The sequence below is a fragment of the Pagrus pagrus genome, assembly GCF_965226575.1.
Source record: "Pagrus pagrus genome assembly, chromosome: 11".
Classification (NCBI taxonomy): domain Eukaryota; kingdom Metazoa; phylum Chordata; class Actinopteri; order Spariformes; family Sparidae; genus Pagrus; species Pagrus pagrus.
In genome coordinates, this window is record NC_140195.1 from 8,953,576 (window position 1) to 8,971,375 (window position 17,800).

At 39.4% G+C, this 17,800-nt stretch overlaps 3 protein-coding genes across 4 annotated transcripts; 2 read left to right on the top strand and 1 right to left on the bottom strand.

The window, feature by feature from the left end:
- The first annotated feature begins 1,446 nt into the window (after positions 1 to 1,446).
- Positions 1,447 to 4,889, top strand: lmod3 (leiomodin 3 (fetal)). Its single transcript, XM_084367744.1, has 3 exons — positions 1,447 to 1,857; positions 2,020 to 3,675; positions 4,617 to 4,889. The coding sequence occupies exons 1-3, from the start codon at positions 1,570 to 1,572 to the stop codon at positions 4,662 to 4,664; spliced, it is 1,992 nt and encodes a 663-aa protein (XP_084223870.1). The 5' UTR covers positions 1,447 to 1,569; the 3' UTR covers positions 4,665 to 4,889.
- A 530-nt stretch (positions 4,890 to 5,419) lies between these two features.
- LOC311265270 (PRA1 family protein 3-like) lies at positions 5,420 to 10,787 on the bottom strand. The gene is made up of 3 exons (XM_084366748.1): positions 10,513 to 10,787; positions 9,567 to 9,784; positions 5,420 to 6,897 (listed from the first exon to the last, which is right to left on the bottom strand). Exons 1-3 carry the CDS (start codon positions 10,692 to 10,694, stop codon positions 6,719 to 6,721), a joined length of 579 nt encoding a protein of 192 aa, XP_084222874.1. The 5' UTR covers positions 10,695 to 10,787; the 3' UTR covers positions 5,420 to 6,718.
- A 750-nt stretch (positions 10,788 to 11,537) lies between these two features.
- LOC311265383 (NEDD8-activating enzyme E1 catalytic subunit-like) lies at positions 11,538 to 17,569 on the top strand. Of its 2 annotated transcripts, XM_084366989.1 has the most exons (18): positions 11,538 to 11,605; positions 11,708 to 11,746; positions 13,001 to 13,124; positions 13,266 to 13,346; positions 13,431 to 13,513; positions 13,760 to 13,840; positions 14,061 to 14,104; positions 14,193 to 14,257; positions 14,366 to 14,521; positions 14,964 to 15,066; positions 15,169 to 15,279; positions 15,442 to 15,495; positions 16,344 to 16,380; positions 16,475 to 16,556; positions 16,650 to 16,750; positions 16,836 to 16,899; positions 17,000 to 17,054; positions 17,163 to 17,569. In XM_084366989.1, exons 1-18 carry the CDS (start codon positions 11,586 to 11,588, stop codon positions 17,249 to 17,251), a joined length of 1,389 nt encoding a protein of 462 aa, XP_084223115.1. In that variant the 5' UTR covers positions 11,538 to 11,585; the 3' UTR covers positions 17,252 to 17,569. The 2 variants fall into 2 exon arrangements, with proteins under 2 accessions (XP_084223115.1, XP_084223116.1); XM_084366990.1 differs by lacking the exon at positions 11,538 to 11,605 and having other exon boundaries at positions 11,708 to 11,770.
- The last annotated feature ends 231 nt before the right edge of the window (positions 17,570 to 17,800 follow it).

The following is a 17,800-nucleotide window of genomic DNA, read 5'->3' on the forward strand; positions in this document are numbered from 1 at the left end:
AGTAGGTTATAGGATAAAAATGACTTTCACCACGTTCATCTCGATAAGTATGATAAAAAATAGTCTTAAATATTACATCCATCCAAAGCCTGAACATGTTCACAATGACATGAACTGAAGTGATCATTAGAGCAGACGTCAATGAATTTTCCATTCCTCCCTTTCTTTAATCTTTGAATCAGAATGTATCATGTCAATATTGTTTATAGAAAACATTTGTTTGGTGCCGTGATGTGTTTTAAGATGCATGGTAAGATCGATTGTTTTTTTTTATTTTTTATTTTATAAGACCTTCTTTTTATATTAACAGAAGACCACTGCCGTGAAAACCATATTCATGTCTCGTTGGTTGTTTTCTCACACGTGTACAGTCAGTGTGTAGTTATATGTTGTTAGATGTTGTCATAACATATTTTCCACTGGGAACAAGGATGTGAATAAATACGTGTGTGACACATAAACGGCTGTTGTTTTTTGAGAGGCTTGAGTTACACATTTTGGGAAATATGCTTACGAGCTTTTGATTTCTTGCTGAGCTGTTAAATGAGATGATCAACACCACTCTTATATCTGTCCAGGAAATATGAAATCCAAAGGGACACCCAGCCATATTTCAAGGTAAACAACACATTAGCTCACGTTAGACAACAGCTAACATTAGCATTCAACCACTTCCTCGCTCACGTTATTGTTGATAGTGTCAGCTGTTACACGATACGATAGGAAAGGTTTCAACGCACATCTCGGACATATTTATCTAAGCCAGTAAGTGGATGTAATCAAATGGTAATGTTAGCTAGGAAGTGGCTGAATGCTATTGTTAGCTAGCTATGTCAATGAACTTTAAAATATTTTAAATAGGACACCCGTCAGCAGATTTATGCATCCACAATGTTTACTCCTTGGCTTCAGCCTTGGTGAATAAGCATATTTCCCGAAATGTCACATGGTTCTGATGAGGTTTTTTATTTCCTATATAAATAAACTGTAAATTCTCTGGGCCCAGTTGTCTGTGTATCAGACGGTGCTTTGAGTAATGATCTAAAAAAAAGTCAGACAGAAGTAATGTCTTCCCTTCAACTGTTCATATCCATTTCTCTATTTACACTAGCTGTTCTAGTCTACTCATGTTTTTATTGTGCAACACTTTAGTGGCTATATCTTCTATAAAGCTCTGGGCGATGGGGAGGAGCTGTGTGTGCAGTACAGACTTAACCGCCCCTGAACGCCCCTGCCAGCCCTGTGAAAACGCTCCACCTGCTGCTGTCAGTCCAACTCTTTCCTTTGCCTGAAGCAACTGTCATCCAAAAAGATCCTGACGACCGGGCCAGCTGGGAGCAGGGGCTGAAAGAAGAATGTGAGCTTGTCTTTCCCCTGCTTGTACCTTAAATATCTTCCATGCAATTCACAGGGTTTAATTTTAGACTCCACATGAGGCAGGAGCAAACGGTTTGTGGCTGCAGTAGAGGTTGGAGGCAGATTGATCCGTCCTGAGTCATAGATTAGACAGAAGTTATCCTTCCTTTTGATATCAGCAAAAAAAAAAAGAAGAAGCTACACAACGCAAACATGTCAGACATTAGAGACCTTGAGGATCTCAACGAAGAGGACATTGATGAGGATGAAATCCTTGCAATGCTTTCACCCGAGGAGCTCAAGGAGCTCCAGAGTGAGATGGATATTATTATTGCCCCAGATGAGAGTGTACCGGTCGGACAGAGACAGAAGGACCAGACGGAGAAGCCTCCCACAGGGTCGTTCGATCACAGATCCCTGGTTGATTACCTCTACTGGGAGAAAGAGTCCAAACGTATGCTTGAGGAAGAAAGAGTGCCTGCTACTCTGCTGCCCAGCGAGGTAAGAGGTGAAACTCTCAAAAGTTCTTGTACAGATCGATTAGAAACAGTAAAACCTGTATAATAATAAAATAATCAAATGTTACAGGCAGAATGAAAAGTAAAAGTAATGTTTTGAATAGCACAGTGGAATAACCTTGGTCTGATTTGTTGTTGTCATCAGAAAACTTTGAGGGAGGAAGCTGAAAATAAAGAACAAGAAGAAAAAACAAAAGACGGAGAATACGAAGTGTATGAAGTGATAGAGGAAATTATTGAGGAAGAGGCTGTAGATGGTACGGATGGAGAGGAAATTATCGAGGAAATCATCGAGGAAATCATCGAAGAGGTTGATGAAACGGACAAACAGGTGGACGTGAAAGCTGAGAAAGAGACACCATCACATGTGAACACAGACAAAGATGAAAATACAGACAAACACGTTGAGCCTCCGGACAACAACACAGAAAAAGTCCCAGAAAACAACACTGAAAAAGTCCCAGAAAACAACACTGAAAAAGTCTCAGAAAACCAGACAGATGACAATCAGCCTTCTTCAGATACAAAGGAGAAGAGTGAGAGCTCAGCCCCAGAACAGAGCACATCACAAGTTGAAGAGAAAGAGGAAATTAAAAACACTGACTCTCTGCATCCTAAGGAGGCTCCAGAGGAGCCAGAGATAAAAGAAATCAACGATTGGCAGCCGCCGAAAGAAGAGAGAATAATTAACAAATTAAAAATTCCAAAGCTGGCACTCAACAATGTAAAAATGACATCAAGACCCTCAGGAAATGAGACAAACTTGGATTCGACGCTCGACAAAATCCGCAAAAACAACCCGTCTATCACCGATGTGAACCTCAACAACATAGAAAACATTCCCAAAGAGATGCTGTTGGACTACGTCAACGCCTTGAAGAAGAACAAGCATGTGAAAACCTTCAGTATAGCCAACACCGGCGTCGATGAGAACATTGCGTTCAATCTGGCCAACATGTTACGAGAGAATCGCAGCATCACGACTTTGAACATCGAGTCCAACTTTGTAACGGGGAAAGGCATCGTCGCCATCATCCGCTGCCTCCAGTTCAACGAGACTCTCACAGAGCTGCGTTTTCACAACCAGAGGCACATGTTGGGTCACCACGCGGAGATGGAGATCTCACGCCTGCTCAAGGCCAACAACACCCTCCTGAAGATGGGCTACCACTTTGAGCTGCCAGGGCCCAGGATGGTGGTGACCAATCTTTTAACGAGGAATCTTGACCGGCAGAGGCAGCTGAGGAAGGAGGAGACGAAGCACCAGCAACTGAAGGAGCAGAGGGAGCTGATGCAGATGTATGAGAACAGTCTAAACCTGCCTCCCGGTTTACTTGAGATGCTCGGGTACATACCGCCTCTAGAACTCCTGCAGGAGCATGGGCTCGTCCCACCCTCGACAAAACTGAGCACCGTACCCCAAACACACCAGGAGGAAGAGTGCCCAGAGCCTCAGAAGCAGTTCAAACACAAAAGCGCAACCAAACAATCCAGTGCCGAACCAGCAAACCCATTAAGGGACGTCCAGTTGAAGAGGACTCCAAAGAAGCGCGACCCTTTTCTGGATCTGGACCCGAGGGATAACAGAAGACCAGAGAGGGCAGGTTTCCAACTGAGGAAGGCTCCCAAAGTGAGGGACGCAGGCAGCGAAGAGACGACAGACGAAAGACCGAACCTGAGCGAGGTGATTAAGACTTTGAAGCCCATCCCTCGCAGACGAGTGCCACCAAAGGTTGATCTCACACCGCGGGATCATCTCCTAAAAGAGATCAAACAGAGCAATGTGGCCTATCTGAAATCGGTGAGTATCCAAGAATTTGTACGATAGGACCACTGAAGTTGGTAGTAGCAGTACTTTTAAACCTGGACCCTATCTTTAAATGTTTTGGTGTGGAAATGATTCATACTTACTTCATTGGCAGCCGCAACATGGTCACATCGTCATCCTTTTGGGCATCAACGACCGTCAATGTTACGACCATTAAAAGTTCTTGTTTTTGCTACGGACAGGCTGAAGTTATTAGTCGTAGTCTCAGACAAAGTTAAAGAAACGATTCCTATGGAGATTATTGAATAATAATTCCTTTCTGTAGCCAGGAAAACAAGCCTCGTTCAAGAAGAAATCTCACTCTGGAATCTAGCGAGGTGACGTTACCTCATATAGATTGACATATTCAGTTAAATAGTCGGCCATGACTTTGGAAATAAATTCTTGCTGGCAGTTCCTTTCATGAACAAGTTTTTGTTTACAAAATGGATCTGATTACCTAACAATAAGGTCTATCTCTGTACATATTGTTTATGTAATGTTGTCAGACACAGTGGAAAAAACAAGTACTTTAAGTGGACTGAGTTACCCCAAAGGATTACGTTGCAGACTTTGCATCTGCGTCACGGTCGCCAGCTGAGACGATCCGCTGGAGCTATTCCAAAACTTTTGTTTGAATCATTTACACACCAAATCATGTTGATATAAGGCCCGTGTTTCAAAAATACTGGAATTCCCCTTTAAGAAGTACCCATAGCATTCGATGAGTTGGATTTTGTAATCGATAAAACTAGGGTTCTCTTAAAACAGAAGAGAAGTCATCTAGTGAGAATGTATTAAAATATCTTGTGCTGCTTTACAGCTGAGAAGGTCTTCTAGTATAATCTACAACGACTTTACACCCTGCACCCTGTACACATCTTCTACAGAAATCCAAGTCATCTTTTCATTATCTCCTTTGTCGCTGCTTGCAGGTGCCGCTCCCTAAAGTCCTGGAATCAAGTGAAACGAGTCTCTTCTGAAGCCGCAACTTTCACCACCTGTTTGCTTTCATCATACTGTCTATTTATTTTACACATATTTGAGATTAGTCACTCTAAACTTTCAACAATGAACAAATGAACTTTGCAAAACAAGTGAGCTGTGCTTTCATTACACATCATATTAGCAAGTTGTTGTTCCACTCTTGTGTGTTTCTCTCACTTAATTGTGGCTGTTGTCTTTAGAAATAAAGGAATGTCTTTCTACATTAAAATGTCTCGCCTCTTTCATCATTCGCTATCTCCAAAACACAGAGCAGGCTTTAAAGTATTATGTCTGCAGAGGACTTTTGTATAGTGTCCAAATATATGCCATGTTCTTGGGGATTTGTGCTATAAAGTTGATTTTTAGAGCACTTTGTTTGCAGCTTGGAGCAAACCGGTTCCATAAATTTGCATTTTGCTATAAAAACTCTTCCACTTTGCTCGGGGTTTTCCTTCTCTGCCTCTTTGTTTGTTATCAAATTGATCCCAAGTGAATCATTATAGTACTCCCAGGTGACTTATGCCTTTTTATGATTTTTAGGGGAAAAGATTTGAAAAACAACAAATTCTACTATATTGTTTTTTATAAGGAGCGGTACGGATGGTGGTGGTAGATAATTAGTTTACTTAGTGTTATAACGTTTCTTTTGATTCATCAAGTGTCTACAATTCACGACAAGAACAACTCAACTGTGATAAATACATTTAGCTATATACTCACACTGAAACTCAATTGAAAAAAGACTGCAACATAAATCAGGTTATCTTTATTTATTTTTGTATCGAGGACAGCCATGTTTTCTCCAAGTTCTGTGATTTAATCACTTTTCAAGAATGAAAAGTCACATGAAAACATTATGATATAGCATCCATGTAACAAACGATCTCTCCGAACTGCCATTTGTGAAGGTAGCATGCACAAACTGCAATCAATGTGCATTTGTGAGAAACAACAGGAAACAACAGCTCTTACTATCAGGAGTAGCAGTAGAAAATGAACACTGACAATACAGGTAAGTCAATTTTAATTTTTTCTAATAAGGAAAAGGGATTTGATTCCAACAGACGACGTGGAAAATTGCACATCAATGAATTAAAGTTAATAATTTAATCAACTATTTTGTCTCATTGCCAAAAGTATGAACTTCATATCCTGCAGCCATTGCACATTTCTGCATGCTATATTATGATAAAAGACACATCAGAAATAACAACAAACATGTACATATCATGACATAATATTCAAACAATAAAGCTGCACTTGCCATTCATTTTTTTCAACATTGCATAGCTGTGATCAGAAGGGATACACTCAGGCCAGCCTGTATGGTCAGGAACTGTATGAGAATAGGAATAGTTTAACTCAAGTTTCATTAAATCAGGCCATAAAACTATATCTCCACAAGAAGCAAACTGGTCTCCGATCAGTATTCATACAGCTCCTGAAGTGACGAGATGGAGTTATTGCTGTCTAATAAGCAGGTAACAGTTCACTGGGTGTCGGTGGCTGTATCTCGGGAATGTGGTTTTACTCGGTGAGAACAAAATGAAATATGCTTGTTTTGAGGTAGCAAACTGAGATAATCTGATTTCTTCTTTAATAACAAATACAATCGGCATCTAACAACTGCATCAGATGTTACCTTTAGACGTTTTGTTTTACTTTGCTGATATAAATATTCAGCCGTCACGTGGAACAAAGTGCGTTATCGACATGGGAAATGATTTGTTTTTGGAATATCTTTTGACACGGGAATGGTCAGACCTTTGGTAACTTAAACTGCCCAATACCTTCAAACATCCAATCCATGCTGTGATTGTGCAAATCTTGTTAAAGTGTTATTTTCCATCTGTACACTTTAGATTGTGTTAACTAACACAAAAGTAAGAAAATAAAGCAAACCGAAATGGATACAAAGGAGGAATACAAAAGGAAACAAAAACAACAGTAACTTAACGTATAAAAACCTGACACATGGGGCGATGCGATGGAAATTTTAATCCATACTGTATGACACCAATTTTCCTTGGCACACTGCTGGATAAACTCCTTATTCCTTGTTCAGTTTGCTTTCAATGAAATCCTGAATCTTGTTCATTTTCTCCTCCTGCTGATCCAGGAGGTCCATGATGACGCCCATGGGGGTCTTCTTCAGCCCAACACCCTCAATCTTGTTCTCCAGTCTGTTCTTCATGTTGCGCAGTCTCAGAGAAGCATGGATCAACATTACTACAGGAAAAACAACAGCAAGCTATTAATATTTTTCTCATTTAATGAAAAAAAGACAAAATTTTAGTGTCTTAAACTTGATATAAACTTTTCATTTGGAGTACATCTCGGAAAACATAACGTGATACTGGTGCAACTCGGACTTTGAAGCAGGTGTAAGGAGTGGCATATCTTTTATTCCCATGTCAAGCAGATACTGAACGCATTACATCAGCCAGTAAATGTAGTTCTGTCCAAATCAACAACCCATAGCAACCCGTCAACACAGCCGGCAGCGGGCAAGCCTCCTGGGAAGCGATCAAACTGTCTCATCTATCCCCCCATGATGTTAGAGCTGCTACATTTGCTCTAACGATCCAACCCATCAATTATCTAAACCACTCTGCTGACGGTCTGACTCGAAATGTATTCGGAGAGCTGTAGCAGACACAAAACTATACCTCTCAACGACGTCATAGCTCGCCCTGACTTTATTTTACAACCCGTGTCATGACCGAATACGCGTCAGTGATTCTGTACACGCTGTTCAGTCCCTACAGTGAGTCAGAGTGCGAGAGTTTGGAAAAACTTGTTCACAGAAAACCCTCAGATATGCATCCCTGAGTGACTCACCAGCCCCCTTTAGAAGTTTTCAGAGTAAAGCCAACAAGTGTTTGCAATATACTCTAGGGAACACAAGTTAACTTCAAATGAGAGTGGAGCAAACAGTAAATCTATCAAGACACTAAATCTAATGTTTAAAATGTAAATATTTCTAAGTGAGAATAAATATAGTTAGCAGATCTCTTGCACTTTTGTGTCAAAATGACAGACACAGAAAACAATGTGTATTTGATGACTAAATCTAATAGACAAGGGCCGAGCCCTTAAATTGCCAGTGGGAGTGTGACTAGTTGGAAATGAAAGGAAGCTACTAAAAATGACTGACAGTTTAATTTCCCCGTGTTCTGTTATGTAATGTACACGGCTTTCATTTACCAGGTGAAGCGCCAACAGGTGAGGTCAGAACAACATTGGCAGAAACATTTCTATCTGAGCAAAGTTCACAAAAGCAACATTACTGAAACGGCTGGAAAGTTTTCACTAAATTATTACAAATTCATAATAAGAAAGTGAGATTACCGAGTAAATCAAAATTCAGGATTTTATATCCTAAAAGATTCATCTCAGTAGTACTATATGTAATTTTTTTCCCCCAGGTTGGCAAATGCATGACTTGCCAAGAGGAAGGGTTGGGCGGATCATGACATCACCAGCATGGGAAAAAAAGTCTGTATAGCTCAATTAAAATTTTCATATGGCCCTAATCCTTTTCAGGAACAGATAAACACCACTCCCTATATAATGACAAAGCCAACAAGTTATTCTATAGCGGGCATTAAATTCAGATTTGCGCCCTTATTTGACTCATCATCACTGTGAGTCAGCACTGAGTAGGGTGAAGTGTAGAGTCATGTGGAAGAAAGCCTGATTCATGGTAGGGTGAAAGAGCATGGACACGTTTTCAATTTACGCTTTAAAATGTTTCAGTCATCTCCATGGTAACCAGATGCTATTCTCTAACCACTTTAGACAACCCCGGTCTCATTGTGCTATAAAACATGATGGTGTCTAGACCATAACAAAATTCTCCAGGTGTTCGACATGAAATGTATAATTCTTGTCAAGCGTCCTACCACAAATCTGTCTTTTATGTCCACATATATAAAATGTGACACACTGCATTGTGGGATTGTTAACATAAATTAGTGCACATGGACACTACTATTTTCATTTGATTGTGGGGTTTATTTAGTTTACTGCATAAACTTCAAAGATAGAGCTGGGACTAGGCCTGGGCAATAATAAAAATAATATTGAGATATTTTTAGGCTGTATCCGCCGTACACAATATATATCTACATATTTTCAAAAGCACTTCATAAATGCTGAGGCGGGGCAAAAATCTAATATCACAATATTTTTGACCAAATATCTTTGTATTGATATGTGACAATAGGGATGACGACTCGTACTTCAACAAAATATTCACACAATGAGTTTTTTTGATAAATTATCATAAGCAGCTTGGACTTAACACTAATGCAATATCCCAATATAACAATATCCAAAATCTAAGAGGAGACATAGTCTCATATCAGGAAAATGACATAATATAGATATATTGCCAAGCTCTAGTAGGGACACTAAAATGAAATATGGTACGTACAGTTAAACATACTGTAGCATGACAATTACTAGTGTGTTTCTTATCCTTATATTCTGTTTATTCTCGTAAATTAAATTTTTACATTTTCTTTTTTATACTCTTGTATTATATGTTTGCATTCGGGTTTTGTATGTATCATATAAGCTACTGGATGTCTAAATTTCCCTCTGGATCAACAAAGTATCTATCTATCTATCTATCTATCTATCTATCTATCTATCCTGTGCCTATTTCATGTACTGTGCTAGCATCTTGGATATCCACCCAACAGCAAACATCTCAGAACTAACTGCTTGTTCTAAGTAGACTCAAGCTGTCATTCTCTTTCTACACTGTGGCCCAACAGGTGAATCGGGTCTCCAAACTAATGATGAGATTTATACACTTTGAAATAATATCATGAAAACTACATTGTATGTAAGCTCGAGTTAAATACACTGTGAAATACACCGACACTTACACAGCAAAGGGAAGGTGATACCAAAGATGAAGACCAAGACGCCACCAAACAGAGACAGCACGAAGTAACTGGTGACCATGACCCCGATGACAAACAGAGTGGGGTTCTTCTTCTTGAAGTTCTTGACGATGGCCTTGTTCTCTCCGGCCCACACTGAGCCCATGAAGATCAGAGCCACCACAGCTCCTCCCAGAAACATGCCAAAGGGGTTCAGGAACCTGAAAATTGGAAAATGAAATAAATGACAGACTGTTCATACAAGGCATTGTTTTTTTTTTTTTGTCTGTTTTGTTTTTAAAAAAACAGCACAACCTACTGGTGGTAACGACAACAATAACAACAGTGAGCATCCTGGCAAGTTGATGTAAACCATAAGAGGGCAGACGCTTGCAGTCAGGCCTGTACTCATCATTTCCACTACATCATCCTCTATTTACAGAAAACAAACTAGCTTGATGTACTCAAAATCAAGTCCAACCAGCAGCACTGTTACATGACCGCAGGAGCTACAAATTTAATTTAGCATCAGTGATTCTCATTAACACTTCAACTTAACTAACCCGTTAATTTTAAAGATAAAGAGACCGTTTCCGTTTACGTTGACAGCTGCTAGCATACATTTTAAGCTAGCAGCGTGCAAAAGTTACCGTCACCGTTTAGCTAGCAGCGTTATTCTTACTGAAAGTCGCTGTTAATACGAAGATATTTAACTAGAAAGAAGTGTGTAACTGTTATCAGGTGGGGGCCGAGCCAGGTAGCTAAATGACTAAAAGGCTGAGGCTACAACGGAGTTACAGCGCTTCAAAGGCTGGCACAGCCATGGACACCATTAATACAGAAATAGCCTGCGTAGTCGTGATGGGTGTGGGTCGAAGGTATGCAGGCTAATTAAACACAGAGCCCAGAGATGCTAGCCTGTCTGCGTTAGCATGCTGCTACAACTTACCCAACGATGAGGAAAACCACCAGAGCCAAGGCGAAATAATTCGTCTGGTAGTACATCAAATTACTGATGACTCTGTTGTTCCACTTTGCTAAATCTCCGAACTCCGGTTTGGTGAACCGGTCCGTTCCGGGGAAGAAGTCATCCCACGGTCTGAGGGGTGCCAGCTCCATCTTGGTTGCCATGTCTTCAACGTGTCGTGAAGCCAAACGCAAACACAAACATACCCACACACGCCACACGCGCTGCGTAATATTTTGACAGGTCAGCTGATCACCTTCTGAGCTTGGAGGAGGAGGAGGAGGGGATCGTAAACTCGCTCAAAATCTCGCGATGGTTCAAATCCTTCGAGGAAGTGTTCGAGGGTTCAGACTTGCGTCGTTGAATGCGCAGCGGGACCTCTGATAGTTAGTGAAGAGTTAACAGATCCAAAGTAATCTAAAAAATAAAACAATGAGCCCATGGGAGTTATTTGAATAACAATGGAGGCAATGAAAGAAACCACAACGGGCGTTTTTGACTTTGACAAATAAAAAATATTGATGTTACAACTAGTGGTGCCACAATAACTGGCATTAAAACAATAATTGTGATGTTGAAATATATATATATACATATATTATATTTATAATAGACATACTATAACATTGCTTAAATAATCCAGTGCACGCTTCGTTCTTTTGACTGAGATCTTTCTTTTTTCAAAATGTCAAAATATAAATATAAATCGCAATAATATAGTTATTGTGAATTATTTTGGCCACGATAATCATCCTAAGAAAATATGATATCCTGACAGCCCTTTTACAGACGGGTAAATTAAAGGCTTTTTTGGTAAAATAAACAAATAAATAAATAAATACATTGAAAGTATGACTTCCTTTCAGAGTAGAGAGGTCAGGGTAAAATAAAAATATTTTTATTATCATTATAACTAAATCACAACAAAGACATTTCAACATCTCGGATGGAGCAATAACATATATTTTTCCTCTATGCGCACTCGGCACTTCTTTGCGCAGCTTTGATCCTCGGGAACACATCAGTCACAATCGAGGACATGGGACCCTGAAAGTATGGCGGATGCCGAGGAGCCGTAAGTCTCAATGGACAGAAAATGCCATTTAATGGTAGTTAAACGCTCGCCTTTTGTCGTTAACCCGGCATGCTTGAACCCCGTTTTATTTTCTTCTTCCAGGGAGAAGAAAAGAAGGCGAATAGAGGACCTGACTGAGAAGTTAGTGACGAATGCTAAATAAAGGTCTCTGACTGGCAGCAGGTTTGCGTTGCACTGTGAGCAGCGACTGCTGGGCCAGGAGACACGAAAACAAAGATTTTAACAGGAGACACCCTAAATAACCCAGTTAGCTGTTTGTACAAGGCATCCATATACACAACGTACAGTGTGAAACCTAATGCAGAGACCCTGCATTGCACCAATCCTCCAATGACTAGCACACTGTAGCTGTGTTCCTGTTCATGCTAATCCTGAGAGGGTTCTCAAAATGTAATGTGCTCTTAGTGTCAATAAAGTTAATTCAAGCGAATCAGTAATGCACTCCAGTAAACACTTATGAGCATCGACATATATATGTCTATGCTTATGAGTGTGCTGTAATGTCCCACAATGCAATGCAGCCAGTAAAGCTGGAAAAAAAGGGGTGTGAAACAATATTGGTTGAAGCAGCTTCTCTGCATGTGTCGTGCAATTTCCTGTTACACTTAAACAGTTAGGTATATTGATTTATTTTATTCTTTCTTCCTGTTCTATGAAGACGAGTATACTGTGTAGTGCATACTTTAAACAATTAGTATATAGTATGTAATTGAGAGACAGCATATGATAAGAAGTTACTGAGCTGTCCACGATACATCAATAGAAATTATTTCTACTGTATCTAATTAGTGCATATCTATGAGTTTGGAGATGTTTTATCGAAGCGGGATTTCTTCTCATGCTGTATGTTGAGAATATTTTTAGAGACAATAAGAAGAAAATGAAAAAAATATTATTTTCTACTCATCTCGTTGCTCCTTAGATCCATCTCTTAAAGGGGCACTGTGTAGTTTTGGAAAAGAAATTCAAACTCATAATTTGAATATTTACAATATTAATGAGGTAATAATCAGAAATCTTTATTTTTTTCCATAACTGAATAAACAAGCTGTTCTCAGGGGAAAATAAGGTCCCCAGAACACTGGTGGAAGCTAGAAAAGTGGCAGCCAAACATAAACAAAGTAAAGCAGTGTGAAATTGTGTTTCCCTTCAAGGTCAGTTTGTTTACTCAGTTTATTCAGTCATGAAAACAAAAACAGTTTGCTTAGGCATAAATAAATCAGTCAATGAAGATCCTTATCCCAGGACGGGAACCACTGTCCTATTGAAATAAGGGATAAATTCCTTTAGAAGAAAGATAAGTAGGGAGAAGTGTACTAATTTAAGACCTACAGTAGTACAAGTTTAGTGTATCCTGGTGTGTTGTGTGTCCAGAATGGCTGTAGATGGTGGACACAGGGACGGTGGTTGCGACTGGGACGGCCGGTGGAATCATGTGAGGAAGTTTTTGGAGAGACCCGGCCCGTTCACCCATCCTGACTTTGAGCCAAGCACTGAGGTAGAAACACTTTCATTGAAACAGAGAGCATCTTTTCAAAGTGATACATCTATAGCCTTTCGCTGTCCAGTTATAGTTACAGATATTTTAAGTCCCAGTAGATTTTGTAATCTTTACATTGTGGCGTTTCTTTCATCTCAGTCTTTACAGTTCTTGTTGGAAACATGTAAGATTCTGGTCATTGGCGCAGGAGGACTTGGATGTGAACTCCTCAAAGATCTGGTAGGAAATAACTTTGATCTGTGTTTAATTAATGCCTTCAAACTGCGTCCTTCTAAGTTCTTACATAGTCTTGTTGTGTTTTAGGCCCTGTCTGGATTTCGCCTTATTCATGTGGTTGACATGGACACAATTGATGTGTCAAACCTGAACAGACAGTTTCTCTTCAGGTGTGTTTGACCTCTATTTTATGTGGAGATACTTACCTACATTTTATTGATATTTTCTTGAATAATTTAAATCAAAGATGAGGATGTAATAGTCTCATAGCCCTCAGTTGAAAATAAATAACATGTCATGGTACCTGTTGCCAAGTGAAATGAATTGTCCTCTAGGTGATTCTCGTACCGTAGCAATTTAAGTCTGACGTTCAGCGTCTCCAATGCTGTATAATTATGTTATATGCATTCATTTAGACCCAAAGATGTTGGACGACCGAAGGCTGAAGTGGCTGCCGACTTCGTCAACAGTCGTATCCCTGGATGTAAAGTTGTCCCGTATCCTTTACAGCAACAGTTTTTACAGTTGAAAAACCACTCAGGTTTAGTTTATGTTGTGTTTCGACCCTCAGGCCTTATTAAAGATCAAGGTTGTTGATCTAAAAGAAAGCCTGAGGGCCAAAACATCATCAGATAAAAAGTGTGTCTTTCTATTATATTAGTTTACATTGTATAGAATATGTTGACCAAGATTTTATTCCTTATTTTAAACATGCAGTCACTTTAAAAAGATCCAAGACTTCGATGAGTCTTTCTACAGACGTAAGTGCTTCCATTACGTGATCCATGCATCAGCAGAGCTTACCAATGAAGCACCTCAGAGGTTTTAAAATGCTCTTTCTCTTTGCAGAGTTCCACATCATCGTGTGCGGACTGGACTCCATCATTGCCAGACGCTGGATGAACGGGATGCTTGTATGTAAAGATACATTTGATTTGCTTTATTACATCGCAGTTTGTCTTCAAATTGTACCTTGTATAAATCTAATCTGTGGTATGATATGATGGCGTCGATTTCTCTAGATATCTCTGCTGAGTTATGAAGATGGAGTTCTGGATCCCAGCTCCATCATCCCCCTCATCGATGGAGGAACAGAGGGCTTCAAGGGGAACGCTCGTGTGATTCTGCCAGGCATGACCGCGTGCATCGACTGCACATTGGAGCTGTACCCACCACAGGTCAATTTTATTTAATCTTTTTATCACTTATTTTAAGAAATAATAAATATAAAAACTCTTTCAGCGGCTTTAATGGATGAATGATGTCACAGAATTGTTAATCAGCCAATTAAGCTTTTACAACAGCTTTGACATCTGCTGTTTAACTTAGAAAGCATATGTGTTTCACAGGAGGGGATGTTGGACATTTCCATCTGTAGCAGCAGCTGTTTATTTGGTGAAAGAAAAGACTCAGGTCATAAACATGCGCAGTGATAACTACCAAATGAGAGAAAAATGTGTCGCATATTGACAGACAGATGCAAAACCAGCACAGCAGTGACTATTTTGACCCAAATATCTTCCGAAACATGCAGAAATCAAAGTAAAAAAATAACAGAACAGAGAAATGGACTCTAGTGTCCCTATAAATTAATTTATGCTTGACTCTTACTATTCACAGATCAATTTCCCCATGTGCACCATTGCATCGATGCCGAGGCTACCAGAACATTGCATTGAATATGCCCGAATCTTGCAGTGGCCCAAAGAAAAGCCATTTGGAGGTAAGCTTAAATACTCACATCCTTTGTCCGTACTTTAACACATCTAGTCATATTAACCTTACATCTGTGTATATTTGAATAATGGGTCTTCTTCTCTACTAGATACCAGCCTAGATGGAGACAGTCCAGAGCACATCCAGTGGGTGTTTGAAAGAGCCAAGGAAAGAGCCGCAGAGTTCAACATTACAGGCGTCACGTACAGACTCACTCAAGGTGAACATGTGAATTAAAATATAATTAATTCAACGCTGATGTTGGTTCTTCTTTTGGTGGAACTGATACATTTCTCACCATGATAATACGCAGCTGTCCTGTTCACAGTATCTACAGTAGTGTGCTGGAATTTAACGCAAGGTTTTTTTTTTTGTGCCACAGGAGTTGTGAAGAGGATCATTCCTGCTGTGGCATCAACAAATGCTGTTATCGCTGGTAGGTAGCTCAAAAGGTTCTGAGGCAGTTTTGCTGGTATTCAGAGCTGTTATACTATTGGCTCACAAACCTTAGTAGAAACCAAACATTTTAGAATTATTGATTCACAATCATAATAAGCTTTTCAAGGAAAGAGATACTTTTATTCTGCACCTTTCTACAAGCTCTGTAGATGAACTGTTTTTAAATATTTTTTTCTTGTCTACACAAAAATGTAATATCTGACCTTTTAAATATAAAAAGAAATGGACCCTTGGTGAGTCTCTGTTACTGTTACTACACCAGTAACGCTAGCTGATAACAGGAGCAGATTTTCCACTTGGAAATGTGTTGTATTTTTTGAAACTATGAGTCTTTAATTTTGCGCAGAAGTAAATAAAACAGACTTCTTATTTCTAACCAATGACCGCTTATTTTGCTGGCAAAAGTTGTTGTTGCAAGCAGCTTTTATCACCTACATCTAGCAAGCTAGCTAATGCTAATTTTGGAGTTGGTTGAAAGAGCCAACTCTTCTGAAAACAATAATCATGTTAAAAAGTCTCTAAAACTAAAAACTGGACTACAACAGTATAGCTAAAACTAAGTACATTGAAAGAAACAGCATTGTTCTTGTATTACGGGTTAGTTTAATTAGCTCTAGTATTATAGTGCAGAATTTAAAACAATTTAATTAAATTAGTTCCAACATGACCACGTTCAGATGCCCTAAATGTATTTGAATATGTTCAGACAAAAGGCAAAAAACCCAAAACAAAATATCGTTCACGCTGACTTGTTAATTTATAATGATTTATTGTGCTTTGTATTCACATGAGTACACCTACTGTCATTTTGTCTGTTCTCCATAGCTACCTGTGCCACAGAGGTTTTTAAAATTGCTACAAGGTAAGAGTGGAAAAAAATCTTAATCCCTCATCCCAATTATCTGATTTTTTTTCCTAAAAATGAACATTACTAAACATCAGATTATATTTTGCAGTGCATATATTCCTTTGAATAATTACCTGGTCTTTAATGACGTGGACGGGCTGTACACCTACACTTTTGAAGCTGAACGAAAGGTTTGTTGTTCCCTGATTGTTCGTAGCTGTAACCACGATTAACCGCCATACAGAGAATAACCAGCTGTCTCTTTTGTCATCTTTGACCCGCAGGAAAATTGCTCAGCCTGCAGCCAGGTGCCCCAGGATCTCCAGTTCCCTCCCTCTGCCAAATTACAGGAGGTTTTGGAGTACCTCACGGAGAGCGCCTCCCTGTGAGTACTCTTGAAAAGATAATATGTAACGCTCATTTCCGAAAAACTAATGATTCGATTTTAATTGTTTATAAATGTTTTCCAGACAAATGAAATCCCCGGCCATCACCACAACTCTGGAGGGGAAGAATAAGACGCTGTACTTGCAGGTAATACACCGTATTTAATGTTTGAAAATGCTGAATTGTGTTTGGTCACCTGCATTTAATCAGAAAATACAATGAAACTATAATTACAATGTCATTCCAGTCTGTTAAATCCATCGAGGAACGAACCAGGCCAAACCTCTGCAAGACTTTGAAAGGTAATAACAAGCTGCACTCAAACAATTTCCAGTCCGTCCAAAGTGACCTTTATCTACTAACATTCACGATAACATACGTGTCGTATGTTTTCTTTGCCTCTGCTGCAGAGCTGGGTTTGTCTGATGGACAGGAGCTGGCTGTGGCCGACATCACTACGCCCCAGACGGTTCTCTTCAAGCTCAATTTCACCACCTGAACATTCATTACAACACACAGCACTGATGTCAGATTGACTGCATCTGAATGCAAAACTAGGTCTTGCATCACACGCTTTCTGTGATGTTGCAGTAGCACATTTGATATGATGTAAATAAGATGGGTAACGTCTCGCTTGTGGGATGGGATCGGTGGTCCTATGAAAATGCGGTCGTTTAACAACATCGTTTTTTCTATTAGTAATGTTGTTTACTTCATTGTTTATTTGTCCTGTGTTGAGTTGTATCGTAACTATTTCCGTGTCAATCAAAATGCGAATAATTATGTGCACTGTGCTCTAATAAAGTTTTTATTATCATTATGTTGTAGAGGAAGCCTCTTTCACCAGGCGTGTTGTGTCATCTTCACTTAAGAGCAGCAGGGCAGCCTCACTGTTTATCCTTGAAGGGTATTAAAAGCAACTGAATTAAACCCACAACCCATGAAAATATCCCATTAAAACAGGCGAGAATTGGTAGGAAGTCTGATTAAAATAAACATTTAAAGGGAAACTCCACCAATTTAACCAAATTAAAGTGTGCACAGGTCT